Genomic DNA, 18042 nt, shown 5'->3' with positions numbered 1-18042 from the left:
CAGGGGAAAAGTGTGAGGAGGAAGGAGCAGCAGGCAGTAACTGTTATGGACAGACCGCAACCCCCATTCCCCATCCCTGCCACGCCTCTTGGGGAGGGGTGGGGAGGTAGAGAAGTGAGTGAAGATGTGAGATGAAGGAGCGAACTTGAGCCTGGGAAGAATGGGGTGGTGGTGGTGTTTTAGGTTTTGTCTTTGTTTCTCACCAACCTACTTTATTTTTAATTGGCAATAAATTAAATTAATTTTCCTCCAATTCATTCTGGTTTGACTGTGATGGTAATTGGTAAGTGATCTCCCTGTCTTTATCTCAGCCCATGAGCTTTTTCATCTTATTTGCTATCTTATTTTCTCCCCCTGAACTGTTGCAGAGGAGAGTGTGACAGCAGCTGGGTAGGGGACTGGCAGCCAGCCAAGGTCAACCCACCACATATAGTAACAAAAAATAAAAGATATTCCTTTCATCCCGATAGAGAGTCTTTATTTGTTTCCCTTGCGTGTAACCATTATAGCTCATTACATGATTAAATTCCACAATTGTTTGCTATCACTATAAGCATAATGGATAATGCTCGGTTAATGAGCCTCCATTTGATAATTCTGGGTTTTTTTTCCTTGTTCAGTGTATAGCTCCAGGTTTATTTACTAAACACTATTCAATCTCTGCTGTAAGACATAATTACTAAAGACTCCTTCTGTCAGATAAGAGTTATACAACTGTGTAAGCTACATTCATTGTCTTTCTATTTTTGATGCATAGGATAGTATCTATAGGAATTAGGTAGTTTCGGAGTTCATCAATTGCAGTTTTTCGACACTGCTTTTTGCTAAGTCAGATAACCATTACTATGACACAGGAAAGTTGAATTGTTCTGCAGTATTACAACTTGAATAGATGAAATGGAATAATCAAATATGACTTATATAGTAGCAAAATTTGTATTCATACTTTGAACCTTAATATATTCCTATAGTTTCAGATGTTCAGTGCTTTTGATGTCTCTTTTTTCATTTTTTTGGGCTTCTCTGTTCTATGAGATTGAAAATTGAAAAACTGCTCTGAGTCAGTGACAACAGCTAGAGAAAATGCTTTATATCCCACATCAGTTCTCAGGCAATGTTACCAAGAATCTTTTGGGGGCGCTTTATTCCTCCCATCTTACTCATTTTGTGTTTTGTTTGGGATTTTTTCTGTTTACTATCTGAAAAAAAAGGGGAAATAAACAAATTAAATCTGTGTGTTTCAGGTGTTACTTTGGAATCAGATTCCTGCCTTGACCCGGGGATTCCAGTGAATGGCCATCGCCATGGTAACAACTTTAATATCCGCTCTACAGTAACTTTTAGCTGTGATCCAGGATATACACTGAGTGATGAAGAACCACTCATATGTGAAAGAAACCATCAGTGGAATCATGCATTACCCAGCTGTGATGGTAAGTGTCAAGTTCTTCAGATGGCAGCTTTAAAGTCCAAGAATCTCCTATTTTCGAGAACTAATTAAGCTTATCATTGCTATTACCTCCCTTCAATTACACCAAGATCCATACTTTTCAAAAATGATTTTACTTTTAATGAAAGCCATAACTTTACATCTCTATATCAACTTTCAGTCAAGTACGATAATGTACAGTGAAATTTACAGATATATATTCACCAATAAAAAATCAGAATTCTCAGAGGGTGCCATTGTTCAACTGTGAATGAAAATGGTGCCATACAACTAATATTTTTGAAGCAAAGCCAATAAATTTAACTTATGTTTTAAACTTAGAATACTGAATACCAAAATAATTGCTCAAAATTTAGGATACTCAATACTAAAACAGATAGTGATTAGCCTATGTAATTAATTTTCTTGACATGTTTTTGTTTCAAAATTTTAATTTGTTCATTAATTGTTTTGGGGGATGTGCAGTATGAAACTGTCTAGAGCTTTCATGAAACATTTTTTTAAATGCTGAACAATACGAGCAAATATTTCTGTGCTCATTTTTATTATTGGATTTTTTTCTAAGATCTTTTTCTATGAACTACAGAATCAACTCATTTTTTTTGTGGAATGTTTGTATATTTGCTATAAAATCCCTCTGATAGAAACCACAGAATATAAGATCCAAACGTAGCTAAGTATTTCAATAGGGATAGAAACCGGCATCTCTGAAAATTCTCCATAACTCCTTTCGTTAAACTTCCTGCTAAAACTTCCTATTTTTTCCCTTCTGGTTGCTAAATGATTACCTTTAAAAGCATGTTTGTCTTGATCAGGCTTCTTTCTTGTTAAGATATAACTATGTTCTAAGGCGGTGGTGAAAGATCAATGTGTGAAGGGAGAAGACCCAAGCCCATATGAACAAAGGCTCTTGCTTTAGTGAATTACTTATATTAATGAATTTCTGACTCCCTTTTCAGGATCAAAGTTTTCATTGATTACAGTGGAATGTCAAAGGGCAAACTTAGAGTTAGATTCAGCAAAGTATTTGAGTTTCTAACTCAGTTTTAAACTGTTTTGTTAAATCTAAGCACTTACTCAGGCTTCTAATTCTCACTACAGGCTTCCGGCCCCATACACAAAACATATAAGCTAAAGATTATCGTATAGTTAAAAGCTCTTAATCACTACAAAGCAAACTAATCTACCATTCAAACTCACCCACCTTGGAAGCATTACAACTTGTTCCTCCTTTGCAAGGCCAGAAGCAAACTATTGTTTTCAATTGCATTTTTTGATCAAATTTTAGACTGTATGTTCTTGGCACAGTTGATGAACTTCGGAGTGTCACAAAACTTCCTATAAGCTGTAATTTTAAAATGAGCAAAGCATTTTAAATATTATTCCATTGGTTTTATGGGTTCCTTTTACTTGTTTGCTTTGCTGCAATGGGTTGAAGAAAACTACTGTAGGAATCCTAACTTTGAATAGTATCCTATTCTTTTTCAATTTACTTTGTACTAAAAATTTTGAACATATTTTTGAGTTAAAACATCAATATTCAATTCTTTTGTTCACATATGAATGTTGAACTACAGAAAGATCTAGTTAATTTTCACTCATTGAAAGAGAGTCCTTATTTCCCAGGTCCATCACCCACTTTCAGCATAAGTGTATAATAGAAAATTTCAAGCCTTTCTGGAGTAGGGCCTCTAGGCAAGCAACATACAAGGGTTACACTCAGTTTCTTCTTTTTTCCTCACATATTCAACTTCATTGAATTAACTAGTCTAAAAAGACAAAATAAAACTCACATTCTTTTAGGTAATCATTGTGTATTTGCCTTTTGAGGCTCAAAAAGTTGTGACCCAATTTTTTGGAATGTGACAGCTTTAACTGAGGTTGAAATGAGTGTTTTGCAGTCATCTGCAGACTATTGATGATCTCAAAATTGCAACTTCAGAAATTAAACCAGCAGAATAAATCCCTAAGGGAAAAGCATGTTGCTTTGTTTCATGCCAACAAAGAAGAAAAAGAACTCTGTACAGAAACACAGTGGCTAAAGTTTCCTCTAAGTATTGTGTCATTCTTAAAATACTATAATCTCAAGGTGGAGCGTGAAAATAATTTTCTAGGGAGAGCTAAATAAAAACAGATCATTTACATATTTTAAATTTTAAACTTAAAACTATGTAAATTAGTTGTAAATATTTAATATCTGCTTTAAGGAATGTTGCACAGTCAAATATTTTTCTTCCTTCTGTGATGTTTACAGAATAAAAGGGATTTTGAATGAATGTATACTACCGTTCATTTATGGCATTATAAACCTGATGTCTGTAATTATGTTATTTATTATTAAGTAATGCGTTCAACCATATATTTACTGTGGTTTTAGCTATGCATATTCTCATTCATGCTATGTGCAGAAATACATATACACAGGCAAAACCAGGCTAGAAACATTTCCTTTCCTTCTACTTATTTATAAATATATATATACATAAATTCAAAAAACATTAAAAACTTTAACAAACACCTTAGTCTAAGAAGAAATGAAAAAAAGAACTTCAGCTATAACGCCAGCATGTTTGTATGTATATATATATTTCATATATACATTTACATACAAGTACTGCAAGTTTATTGAATATTTTGTCATGAGGACTAGAAGCATCTTAATGCTTTGTTGTTTTATTGTTAAATATTTAGTTTATTAAAATTTAAAAAAAAAAAACATAAAAAGCTGGAAAGCAACAGATGAGTGAAAAGCACAGCCATGGTGTATTTATAAGATCAGTGAGCAATTCAGCATGCAAATCTTAAACTTTAATTAATTTGCCATGCAAAGTTGAGCAGCCTAGTTTAGCAAATGCTAGTATGCATGAAATGTTTCTAGCGTAGTTCCTGCATCTTTCAAAATACTCAGTTCCAAATAAATTACTTATGATGGGACAATCTGAATCTTTGAAAGAGAGGAAAATACACTTTTTTTTTCCTGAACATCACAGAAGAAATCAAATAGAGACAAACTTTTCTATTACTTGAAAAAAATACATTTTGTTTCTTAAATATTTTTGTTTGATAAAAATGGAATTAAATATATACCTTTCTAAATACGTAGTGCAAAGAAAACTAGCTGCAAGATATTTGATTTTTGAGTTAGTTCACAAAAAAATTTTAATCTTGCTTCTTAAATACTAGTAAAATAAGAATTGATACTTGCAATATTCTGGAATAAAGTTCTACTTATTTTTGTATTCTTCTAATTAACAGGAGAGGCTGTAGATAAAAAATAAACTCCCTTTCAAGAACTAATTTAAGAATAAATAAATTGTTGCCAAATGTGAATGTCATATCTTTGGATGAATTAAATTCTTATTTTAATACATGACCCTATTTTTAGTTTTAAGGGTAGTTCAAAAAGTGAACTAGATTTTTTTTTAATAAAACCCAGGACTTCTGTATGACTTCTGTTGGTTTCTTTCCCCCCCTTTTTTTCTCTTGTTAAGCTTTATGTGGTGGATATATTCATGGGAAGAGTGGAACTGTTCTTTCTCCAGGTTTTCCTGATTTTTACCCAAACTCTTTAAACTGCACTTGGACTATTGAAGTGTCACATGGCAAGGGTAAGAATCTAATACGAATTGCATATGTATATGTAAAGTCTATGTTTAAAAAATTCAAACACACAAACACAATAAAATGCCTTTTATGAATTGAGTTAAATCAGTGCTTTCTGCCATTCTTTTGAGGAAGAAGTTTAATTACCCAAAATAAATATCTTCAAATGTGTTGTTTCTAGTTTGTGTTTATTTTGCAAGAGAAACATTCTTTTAACAGTTAGCAGAGGAAATGTGTTTTAGTGTCTCTCAGAAAAATGGGCAGAAAATAGAAGAGGTAAAATATATGAAAATAATAATTACTTGTTAAATAGCACTAAATCTTTCAGTGAAAGCTGTCGAGACCTTGTTGATAGCTCTTCTCCATTATTAAGCATGAAGAAGCAGATTTGATCCATGTATTAGTAACCTTAGATTTCAGACTTAAATCATTAGGGCCAAAAATTATATATTTTTATGTTATATATACAGTAGAGTAAAATTTGGATGCACAGTTAAGCTTAGCAGCTTATACTTTAGGGAAATGTGTAAAAGAACTAAGGAAAAAAGCCTAGGAAGTACTAATGATGTGTTACATACCACTGAATCAAAACATAATAAAAATATTCCTCAATCTCCTTTCTATGACAAGAAAAGTCTTTGTTATGTGTGATAGCCTGAGAAGTATATTAGAAGTTTCTACTGTTTAAAATCTTCTTACGGATTGGATTTTTGTTTAAAACTCATATCGCATTTTAAATGTAAAATATATGAGAAGACTTTCTAAGAAGAATATTGTTCCCCACAGTAAATAATTGTGTTTGAAAACCTAATTGTAATTCAAAATTTAATTCATTGCTAGATTGGAAGTTGGCAACTGAAAAAACAGTCATGGCTTGAGTAAAGGACTGGTCCCAGAAAATGTGAATCTGTATATATGGAAGACCGTATATAAAACTTGTATCTGCTTTGTCCTTGTGTATTGGCACTTCCCTGAAATCTAGCGTAAAAAACAGAATTGTGCTGGAGGAAATGCAAAAATAAAACAAGAATACAAAATTTTAGCCAATTATTAATGTATGTTTCCTAGTTTAATAGTGAGGTCATGGTAGTGATTATAAATAAAAGACATATAGGAACTTGAATAAAATCTATACAGTACAAATCTAGATTTTCAGAGGGCTGTATACAAATAATACTGAATCCCATCAGTTCTCTTATGGGAGCTATTGATTTACGGTGAGCTAAACAAACATCCACACTGCACATACTGATTGGTTGAGCCTATGTGCTTTCTGTAAGTTTTATTCGCTGAATTTCAGATTTTGATTCCATGCGTGACTTTTTCTAAGAATCTTTCCATATAATGTAAGATTTACTCTCTGTGTCACCTGTGTATAAAGGAAGAGAAAAACTTCCTATTAAATGCTTTTCTTTTCCCCTTTTTAATATTTTTAAAGGTGTGCAGCTGGTTTTTCATACCTTTCACCTTGAGAGCTCTCATGACTATTTGCTCATCACTGAAGACGGCAGCTTCACAGAACCAGTAGCCAGGTTAACTGGCTCAGTCTTACCCCCTACAATCAAAGCTGGCCTCTTTGGAAATTTTACTGCACAGCTTCGATTTATATCTGATTTTTCAATTTCTTATGAAGGCTTCAACATAACGTTTTCTGGTAAGAAATTCCATCTTGCTAAATATCCAGAAACTGTTTCCAGATAATATTTTTACTTGTAGATAGCAGAAACATTATAAAGCACCAGTAAAAACAGTCAATAGAAATTGTATAGTCTCTATCATGGAAAACTGGCTAAGGTTTACGAAGGTGGCTAACAGATCGAGAAGGATGTTGGTGATGTGACTCTTTTAAGGAGAAGTTTTCCCTGTTCTCAGAGAGCCATCAACAGTGTGAAAAATAAGTTTGGAGGAAAATTAAGGGGGGAAAAAAGTACAAAGATAGAATGTACCGCTTCAGAAGAAAGAATCTAACTGGTACTGTTTTATTAAAGGAAGTATAGAAACTGTAAAAAAAGCAGTAGTGTGCTAATTCAGAGTCACAGAAGAGTCTAAATTGAAGACTGATTTTGGAATAGAAAATGTATATATAAAAATAAAATAAAAGATTTTTTAGCTGTTGATATATGAAGAAGTTCTGATAATTTTTATAAATTCCTCTTTAAGATAATTGAAAAATTTAAGTTACGACATATAAAATACATTTCTCAATAATTTTCTTTGCCTATCTCTATTACTGGAATGTAGAATATTTACAGATACTCATATGAATGAATCAACCACTGGTTGAGATGCTCATGCACACGGATATTCTGTGGAAGAAGTACATAAGGAACGCATATTTCTAACTCTCATATCATTTTTCAAGAACTGAAAAAATTACTACGTTTTGTTGAGATCTGGCAATGTTTACAGATGAACATACTGTTTGCAAATAATGTATCTTATCTAGCTTGCTTATTTAAAAAAGAAAAAAAAACCCACCTCCCTGACTAGAGCAATAGTGTTGGATTTACTTATATCAAATGCTGCATTACATTTGTTCTAGATACTTAGAATCATAGAATCATAGAATCATTAAGGTTGGAAAAGACCTCTAAGATCATCAAGTCCAACCGTCAACACAACACCACCATGCCCACTACACGATGCCCCTAAGCACCACATCTACACGTCTTTTAAATACTTCCAGGGATGGTGACTCAACCACTTCCCTGGGCAGCCTGTTCCAAGGCTTGACCACTCTTTCAGTAAAGAAGTTTTTCCTAATGTCCAGTCTAATCCTCCCTTGGCTCAACTTGAGGCCGTTTCCTCTCGTCCTACCGCTAGTTACTTGGCAGAAGAGACCAACACCCACCTCGCTACAACCTCCTTTCAGGTAGTTGTAAAGTGCGATAAGGTCTACCCTGAGCCTCCTCTTCTCCAGACTAAACAACCCCAGTTCCCTCAGCCGCTCCTCATAAGACTTGTGCTCCACACCCTTCACCAGCTTCGTTGCCCTTCTCTGGACACACTCCAACACCTCCATGTCCTTCTTGGAGTGAGGGGCCCAAAACTGAACACAGGATTTGAGGTGCGGCCTCACCAGTGCCGAGTACAGGGGCACGATCACCTCCCTACTCCTGCTGGCCACACAATTTCTGATACAAACCAGGATGCCATTGGCCTTCTTGGCCACCTGGGCACACTGCCGGCTCATGTTCAGCCGGCTGTCAACCAGCACCCCCAGGTCCTTTTCCTCCGGGCAGCTTTCCAGCCACTCTTCCCCAAGCCTGTAACGTTGCCTGGGGTTGTTGTGGCCCAAGTGCAGGACCCGGCACTTGGCCTTGTTGCACCTCATACAGTTGGCCTCGGCCCATCGATCCAGCCTGTGCAGGTCCCTCTGCAGAGCCTTCCTACCCTCAAGCAGATCAATGCTCCCACCCAGCTTGGTGTCATCTGCAAACTTACTGAGGGAGCACTCGATCCCCTCATCCAGATCGTTGATAAAGATATTGAACAAGACTGGTCCCAAAACTGAGTCCTGGGGAACACCACTCGTGACCGGTCACCAACTGGATTTAACTGCATTCACCACAACTCTCTGGGCTTGGCCGTCCAACCAGTTTTTTACCCAGCGAAGAGTGTACCTGTCTAAGCCGTGAGCCGCCAGCTTCTCTAGGAGAATGCTGTGGGAGACAGTGTCAAAGGCTTTACTGAAATCCAGGTCGACCACATCCACAGTCTTCCCCTCATCCACTAGGCGGGTCACCTGGTCATAGAAGGAGATCAGGGTGGTCAAGCAGGACTTTGGACTAACCAAATCAGAGATCAGCAGTTTTGCAAGTTTGGAATGTAAATGTGAATATTAAATGATATCTCTTATAGTTTATTTATAAATTACTCAAAATGGCAAAGGGCTATGTAACTTGTAGAAAAATACGCAAAATATCGTCATGGATGCAAGGGGAAAAATTGTAAAGTAACAAAATATGTGGATCACAGAATTTTTCAAACACAAGCACAAGTTCATGCCCTGTCTACAACTGATATATATGGCTCATAGATAGCCATCATATGCCATCATTTATATTAAATAAATATTTTGAGAAATATTATAATGTACCTTAATTTTATGACACAAATCGGTGAGTCTTTTCTTATTTTCACACAATCAGGTTGTATTTCTGCATAGTAAGAAGTATTTAGTGAGAAGACCTTAATCTGTTTGGAATGTCATCTGACACAGAAATTTGTCAGGAAAATTCCCAGGTGCCTGAAGGTTTGTCACAGCGTATCTCCATGTCTACTTCAGACTTTATAGTGCTGAGCAGAGGTAGTAGATCATGTGTTTTAAAAACTTACAACTTTTGCCAGCAGAAACTGGTGTGGTTTAGAGATTCCTTCTACTATTCAGGACCTTCCCACAAGGCAATTACTATAGGGAAGGATTTCTTTCTTTATTTTATTCAGTAAGTCAGCTGTTTAAATGCTCATTCAGAAACTTTGGGTGTGTTTCTTCCCCTGACTAAATGGAGTTTCTTCCTCTAACTAAAAGGATTTGACCCTACCTTCCACATCCTCCAAGGTAAATGTTTTAGAAAATGGCTTTTCTTATCAGTTACCAGAACTGTCTCTCTTCTAAGTGATCTCTTGGATCTTTTGGATCCTATTCTGAGAAATATAAAATCAGACTTTTTGGATTAGACTTAAAGTTGATATTTTTCAACATCTTGTCTCTAACAATGATCAGTAGTGAATATCTAAGGAAGAAAAAAACCCACAAAACAGAACAAACATCCAGTGATACTTCCCTAGCATACTCTGTGAGGATGAGGGAATGTGTGGCTCAGACATTTCCTGAGTTCAATGTAGTCCCTCTGTATGTAACAGCCCTGATTTTTTCCCTCTAATTTTTTCTGACTCCACCTGAATTATTCCTGATGCATAGTTGTAAATGAGACAAAAAGATTAGGCACTTGAGACTTCTTTTATATATATATATATATATATATATATATATACACGTTTTTCAGTTGGGTGACACCGGTAGGATTTTTAAAAGGCATGCAAATAGAGATTGCCTGATTAAGAGTGTAGCTTTACTTAGGAAACTCAAGCACACTTTTTGAAAATGTGGTAATATGTCTTTTCATTCACCTGACCCTTTGTTTGATTTTTTGTTAGATTTTCTTCATTACATAATGATTTTTTTAAGCTGTAAATCTCACTTCTAAAGCTGTTTGGGAGTTCAGATGAAATGAACCAAGAATTATACACAAAGGATGTAATTAAACAAAATTATTGTAAACTACTTACAGTACAAGCTGATTACAACCCTTGAACTTAAGAAAATAAATGTAGTGTGGATGGGACACAATAGATACATAATTACTGTATATATAGCCATAATAGACATATAGAAACAGTACTGGGTTTTAGTAGAAAACACAATTCTGGAATACATGTTTTCCAAGTGTTCCATGCTGACACAATGCAATGAATTTGGTAAGCTTCTTTTTTTTCCTCTGTGGACAACTTGTCCCATTTATTCATATATTATGTTTTACTGTCTACAGAATATGATCTGGAGCCATGTGATGATCCTGGTGTTCCTGCCTTCAGTAGGCGAATTGGTTTTCATTTTGGTGTTGGAGATTCCTTGATCTTTTCTTGTTTCCCTGGATATCGCCTGGAAGGTGCTAATAAACTCACCTGCCTGGGAGGTGGTCGGCGTGTATGGAGTGCACCTCTGCCAAGGTGTGTGGGTAGGTGGTCACATGCTTTCATTTCATTCATCAAATCGTTAATAGCACATGGCATGTGTCAGAATACTGGGCAGAGAACAAAGCGCTTGGGTTGAAAGGATTGATCCCCAAGCCGTACAAACTTTAAAGTCAGTGCAATGTATAAGTAATGCATGTCTCTTTTACTTAGAGAACAAAAATAAGAAAGAGGAATAGTTAGAATTGTGATAGAAGATAAGATAAAAATGTCTTGTGAGATAAAATGTAAATCTAATTATTGAACTGTATATTTGCCATAATTAAGGTACAAATTTCTTTCTTTATCTTTCAGGGTAAAGAAACAATGTTTAGAGCTTTTAGGTGAAAATAGCCTTTGTTAAAGTCCCCTGTCTGGTTTTAAGGGTGTTTTTTCATATTACGTTTTTATTCTTGTAACCCTAAACTTTTTTTTTTTTAAAGTTTATGAACTATAAACTGTATTAAAGCATTGTAAACTGTAATTTTTAAAATTAATGTGCTGTTGTTAAAAATCAGTAACTATAAGCTCAAATTGAGTGGACAGTTCTTTTCTGGGAAAAACTCTGGGACCGGATTTTATAAAATTTGTACTGTTGCAGTATTTGATTTGTGAGATGGTTTTATCACCACCGTGTGAAGTGAATCTGATCAGGTACTATTGACATAACGCTTCTGAAATGTCAAATAGTTCCACACACCTCTAAATGGATTTCCTTAAGAGGGTTCTTGTTTTAAATAAGATTTTATTTCCTTAAGAGAGAAACTCAGCTTCGGCTTGTTTCTTTTGTTTGTTTTAAAGGGATGTATCTCTGTATCTGGAAAAAGTCATATCACCTACATTGTATATGCACGTAAGAGACACATATATTTTTGTGGAAAGACGTAAATTATTTCTAATTTACCTTTAAAAATAACCCATGATGAAAGAGAGTAACAGATGAGAGAGATACCAGTATCATATGGAGTTTGCCATACATTTGGAAATTCTACATTTAAGTCTTAGGCTATTTTCAGCTTGATTTGTTTTAGAAGTATCACTGGCTTCTTCACACTGTCTATGAATGTTGGCTAACCAAGTGGGCACCATCCTATATCATAGAATCACAGAATCATAGAACAGTCCAAGTTGGAAGGGACCTCGAAAGATCAACTAGTCCAACCTTTTGTGGGAAAGGGAGCCTAGATGAGATTGTCTAGTACCCTGTCCAATTGCATCTTGAAAACTGCAATGATGAGGACTCTACCACATACCTGGGAAGGTTGTTCCAGTGACTGATTGTTCTCACTGTATTGTAAAATTTCTTTCTTATATTGAGAGCAACTTGTACCTGTTGCCCCTCGTGGCTCCTTGTGAAGAGAGAGCCTTCATCCTCTTTGTACTCTCTAAGGACTGGAATAATGTGATGAGGCCCTCCCTGAGCCTTCTCTTCCCCAGGGAGAAGAGACCTAACTCCATCAGTCCATATTGATTTAAAGTGTACAAATTTCACTAGAATAATATTCACATACTCACTTTGAACCTAGCATTTTATTTTCCCTAATTTTAAGAGTGTTCAACTATTCTATAGCTGTCCATGTGTGTAAATGGAAAACTATCTCCTTATTTCTTTGTTATTGAGGAAAAGATGACTGTTAATTGTGCTTTATTACAATTATCAATAAGTAATATATTAACCATTAGCTTTATCAAGGTATCGTTAGGCTATATGTATGTGCAATTAAAACTGAAAATAAAAACTCTTGCTACTGCATGTTGCTTAACTGTTGCTCATTTAAAAAGTTCCTTAAGTAGCTGATTCTAATACAGTCAACATATTAATTTATTTAGTACCTATATAATTTATAGGAAGCAAAATGGAATGAATACAATTAATATTAATATAAAGCATTTTCTAAGCAAATCACTGATGTATTTTGAGGATTGACAGAAGAAAGGTAGGTCTTTTAGGTAGAAAAGTGTTTCTACCTAATAAAAATATCTACGAATGTTATTAATTGCTGTGAAGTCATATCAAAGTATAATGAGATAGTTTAAATATATGATTCCGTAACTGTGACATCTTAAAAAACATAGACAAAATATAGAAAGGGAAAAATACTTGTATATTTAAATAATGATATTCTCTGTCTCAAAAAAAAAAAACCAAAACAAACAAAAAAGAACCCCCAAAACACCAAGCACCAGTCAAAGATGACTGGATATTATGACAAATTACTAGAAGACACAAAGTGGTATTAAAGTGAGAGGTTACAAATTCATTATCTAACTCCCCAGAGGACAGCTATGGGTCCGTCACCAGCTGTCATATACCAGGAATTTAACTGGTTACAGTACTATGGGTGATGAGCAGGGATTCTCAGTCTGCGGGTATTTTATAGTGGATAGGATTCAGATTCAGATCCAAACATCTAAATTTGACTATTTGCAGTGTCGTTGTGTACATGTGAGCAAGAATTTTAAGCTCAGCTAAGTCAATAAAATCAGTAGAAATCCTAGATTTAGGTATCTATTTTACAGTGACATGAATCAGTCTCTGGGCACCATTTAGATGCCTAAATAGAGGAATTACTTCCATTTATTTATTTGTTTGTTTGTTTGTTTATTTATTTATTACCAGTCATTGACAAAAGTTCCGATTGTCTTGCCTCAACATCTTTATTGCTCCTTTATCATACATCTTGTTAGTGCATGTATGAAGCCTTGTGGCCAAGAGGTCAGTTCCAGAGCTAAAGTACTTCTGTAATCCAGCAGATACCACCTTTGGTTACCTGCATTTATGTTTCATTGGACCTACTTTGAATTCCCATTTCGGCTACATACCTGTGTGCTATTATTTCTCTATCCTGAGATAATCTAATCTCTGAAAAGTGAATTGATGCTGCCTATAGTATACATGCAAAGATGGTATACTTTAGGAGGGGTTTCTAGACTTTCTAGACAAAGATCCATGTGTCGCAAATGAGTGGTTTAGAGGCTGCTTAAAGAATCACTGTCAAAGGTATTAGCAGAAAGTGATTTTAATAGATATTTATAAAGGTGCAACCTAACAGAATTTGATGGCAAGGTTCACTCTATTACTTACTACACGGATGAAACATATAAAGAAAAATCATCTAAGGGTTTATATCTTAGGGACTATATGTGTTAGCACTGATTTTTAATTTTCTTAGAAGAGGAATCAAAATGCATGTCTGCACTATACTAAGTAGCAAGAAAATCTGTAATAATTATTTCCTATAAAAATTAGTATCTTATTTGATATATGGGATCTTCAAGAAGTTTTAGGTCTTGGGAAATGGGGATATTTGACGCTTTGGGATTGTCTGGTTTTTTTGGTTTGGTTTTTCTCTCTTTCTGATGGGCTTCTCTGTTCCATTGAAACACATGTTTATTTTAGTTCATAAAGTTGTATTGATCTGCAGGAGTACTGTTATCTTGTGCTGAAGAAAAGAGACATTTTATATTGTTATCATGTATGTTTTGCTTTTTAAAATGTTTTTGTCTTTTAGAAAGCCTTTCCTACATAATGTCCAGTAATAAGAGATTCATACTTGATATCTTGAAAATGCTCAGTTATCCCCATAATGTGAATGACATATTGCAAAGTTGCAAAGATTAGCAAAGTATCAAATTAGCTTAATGAAGTATCAGCCATTGAATTAGCCATTAATTTATAGGACTAGTGTAACCACTTACTGTGGCAGACACAGATATGCCTGTATATTCTCTCAGGAATAATTTAGAGATACATATCCAATCATGTATACATGGTAAGTCTGAAATTCATATAGAAAGGAAATTTATTTACTGAGAGCTCAACATTTCCTTTTTATTCTTACTATGTTCAGTTTTGAATAAATTTATAGACTGGTTCTAAGACATCCATCATTAAATCCATGTACAAGACCCTACTTCCTAATTGATCAAGACAGCCTTTTTTAAATTATGCGTAGACAACTGGCACTTATTTAAAACAATATATCTAAATAACTCTTTTAACTCAGTCTATGAAGAAAATTAGGTTTCTAAGAATGCAGCAGACTAAAGATACCTATAATGCAACTAAGACAAACACAAGGAAAGAAACTGCTAAGCAGCTGAGTGAAACTGAGGGAGAAAGACACACTCAGTGCCCTTCAGTTCAAGTTTTCATACAATTTTTTCTTAGCACCAAGAATGTTTACAGAGGTCCCATTTCTTCTTGCAATGGCACCTAAGACATTAAGGGTGAAGATATTCTCTTACCTTGAAGAGGAGTTCACAGAAAGACTACTTCTTTCTCAAAAATTGAAAAGAAGCTACTTGTCCTGAAAACTGCTGGCTTTAGAGTGTACATTCAGAAGTTAAATCTAGACTCAACTCAGTGGCACAAATTCATAAGTACATTACTGGGTTCAATAGCCTCTTGGTTGTTTCTTCCTCATTATCATTTCTACACTGACCAAACTCATCTACATGATATGTACACATCAACTTTTATATATCAACAAGGATTTTTTGGTCCTTCTAGGACACATGGTAATATATACTTTCATGATTCTTTTCATCAGATTCAGGATGAAAGCACTTCACATTTAATTGCATTTAATTTATAAACTAAACATTCACAAAAGTACATACTGATTTGTATCACAGAAATAGTACTCAGTTTCATCTGCTGGTGAAAAAAACAACAAACCAACAGGGTTTCCAAAGGTATTGCTATTCACCCTTCTCCATCCAAGTAAATAATTTCAAGTCCTTCCTCCAGGGTTCATCTCCAACATGTTCTGAAATTTTCCTGGTCAGAGAACCATTTGTATCTTTCCACCATTTCTTCTCCTTTGAAGAGTTTTTTTCCAGGTAAGGCAAAAGCAGAGCTTGGGAGATCTGGTTAGTCTAACATCATGACCCTGGCATTTTTAGTCCAAGACTTTGCGTCCCATAGGGACTACATTATCATCATTTTCACTGGTCTTCTCTCCATGCTGTGCAGGTAGATGGTCTTCCCCTGAACTTCAAAGGTCTTTATCTGAGTGCCTGGAACTTGGTTGGCTGTCAGAATAAGGCAGCATCCTTTCTTCAGTAAGGACCCTCCTTTTCACAGCAAAAAGACACTGCCAAGTCTATCTGCAATATCAGATAGATGTTCATAAACAGGTGTCCTTGTAAATCTTATTTCCCTTTGTCAACCCTTCGCTCTCTTGTCTTTGCCATTAGAATGATTTTAATGTTTATCTCAGCCATGCACCTCAAGTGGTTATGCAGTATTATTCCAGCTCATCACAGAGTTTTGAAGACTCTACCTAGAGTTTCCCCTGGGTCACCACTCCATTTCTAAATGTGTCCCTCCTGACTAGAAAGCAGTTTGTGCCTACAGCCACCTACTTGCTACTATTTGATGAAAAGAGCTTTACTGTTAACAATGAAAAAGTGTGGAGAAGATTCAGGCCCTTAGGGCTGACTCCCTTTGCACTATTTAAAGTGGTGTCAAATTTCCCCCATCTCGGAAGATTAAACTTTTTGGTGTTTTTTTTCCTCTTAAAGCTGTGCTTCTCCTATGGAAGCTACTCCCCATACCTTAGCTGTTTGGTGAATTCTCTGTTTACATTGACATGATGTGGCTTTTCAGGAAGATCCCTTCTCTCCACCTCTTTATACCAACTGTAGAAACACTGGGACTGCCAATCTCCTCACAGAGAATTTCGCATTCTATGTTGAATTGTTTAAAAGAAAGGTAGTGGGGTCATCCATAAAGAAATCTCATTTTCTGTAAGAGCTTCCTCAAAAGCACTCAAATAACGATAGCTTCCCTGTCAAATGTGCTAGTAGTTGTTATCTGCAGATGAGACACTTCAACCTCTTTTCATACAAGAATACTAACTGTTTCCTGTCTTTCTAGACACAGTGATTGCATTTGGAAGAGCTATCCCGCAGTCTTTACTTAACTAGTGACTCACTCCAGCCACTATTCCACAGTAAGGCTTTTCTGCAGTTACGCACAGTATAAAGGACATAGACAGTCTTTTGAAGGAAAAAACCTGGTTGGCTACCTTTATGTAACTGTTCTTTGAGATATGTTGTCTAAATGTACATTCACAGTGTCTGTTTTTACTCCTCTCCTCAAAATTTACTGTAACTGAGAGGAATGCGAGATTGAGGGCAACTGAGAGAGAGAGTAACATTCTGCTACTTTGCTGTTTTGTGTGAAGCACAGAATTAATGGAATTAGGATCACATTTCTATAGATAATGTCAAGGTAAAAATACACTCCTAGCAATCCTGGCACAGGGCTACCTGGAAAATAAACATGCATAGTGCCCTGAAGAAGAAACGTCACTAAAATAACCTGTACCTTTAGGTTTGAGAGTACTGATATAGGCATCTGTTTTTTTACTACTCTGAAACAGCTTGTCACGTAAAAGGTTGTTAACATTATCATCTGGCACATTACTGTAATTGACATTTTTGTCTATGTGTTGTAGGTTTAATTTCCCAAATTTACTTCTGAATAATTTAATTATAATTTAAAATTACTGGTTTTGTGTTTGCTGGTATGCTTGTGTGTGGGTAATAACGAAGCTACTGGAGTACAGACAAGCTTCTCTTGATTATCTTTTGTCTAGTTGAGATTTGAAAACAGAAAACAATTTCTTTCCCCTTCATTCATTGACATCTCATCCTGTGTTATTTTTCGTTGTTTTGTTATTATTGCTTCAATTATTATTCCAGCGTTTTCCAGAAAAAAAGTATTTTTTCAAAAATGTGTTTGATTACTAATTGTGGTTATGATGGGTTATTGACACTACTTCCACATATATAATTTATTCCCATTATGTCACTTAATTTTACGTAGTTGCAAATGTATATATACATTTATACTTATTTCACGGCTGTGCAAACAAAATTGCCCAAGAGTGTGGATACATATTCTTCTCACTTTTTCCTTCCAGCAATATCTATTTTTCTCTACCTATAATTACACAATTCTATTACAGTTTCATTTACATTTCATAGTTGACTACTTTTTCCTAAGGACAAAGCCCAGCTTTTAGTGAGTTGGTCCCCCTCGAGTACAGATCTGAGAGTAAAGCTCCTAGGCAGTCATGCACTTCTGCGCATCCCCAAAACTGTGTCAATCTCAGAAGGCTGGTGAATACTGAGGTCCAGAAATGACATGGAACAACCCCTTAGTCTGTTGAAGTCTCTGATTCTGAGGCTAATGTCCACCTAAAGGAGATCATCACGATCAGGTTTCAGCTGCTATCTTG

The 18042-nt window shown here is 35.3% G+C and overlaps 1 protein-coding gene across 1 annotated transcript in view; it reads left to right on the top strand.

The window, feature by feature from the left end:
* The window catches only part of CSMD1 (CUB and Sushi multiple domains 1), a 1311413-nt gene that overhangs the window by 1000963 nt on the left and 292408 nt on the right, over nt 1-18042 (top strand). Inside the window, exons 18-21 of the mRNA XM_075145187.1 lie at nt 1245-1433; nt 4942-5058; nt 6492-6707; nt 10606-10794. Of these exons, the coding sequence (XP_075001288.1) occupies nt 1245-1433; nt 4942-5058; nt 6492-6707; nt 10606-10794 (711 nt within the window). The remainder of the gene's footprint in view (nt 1-1244; nt 1434-4941; nt 5059-6491; nt 6708-10605; nt 10795-18042) is intronic.

The sequence above is a fragment of the Calonectris borealis genome, chromosome 3 (genome assembly GCF_964195595.1).
Source record: "Calonectris borealis chromosome 3, bCalBor7.hap1.2, whole genome shotgun sequence".
Taxonomy (NCBI): domain Eukaryota; kingdom Metazoa; phylum Chordata; class Aves; order Procellariiformes; family Procellariidae; genus Calonectris; species Calonectris borealis.
Note: the sequence above shows the minus strand (reverse complement) of the source record. Positions and strands in the feature narration are given on the sequence as shown.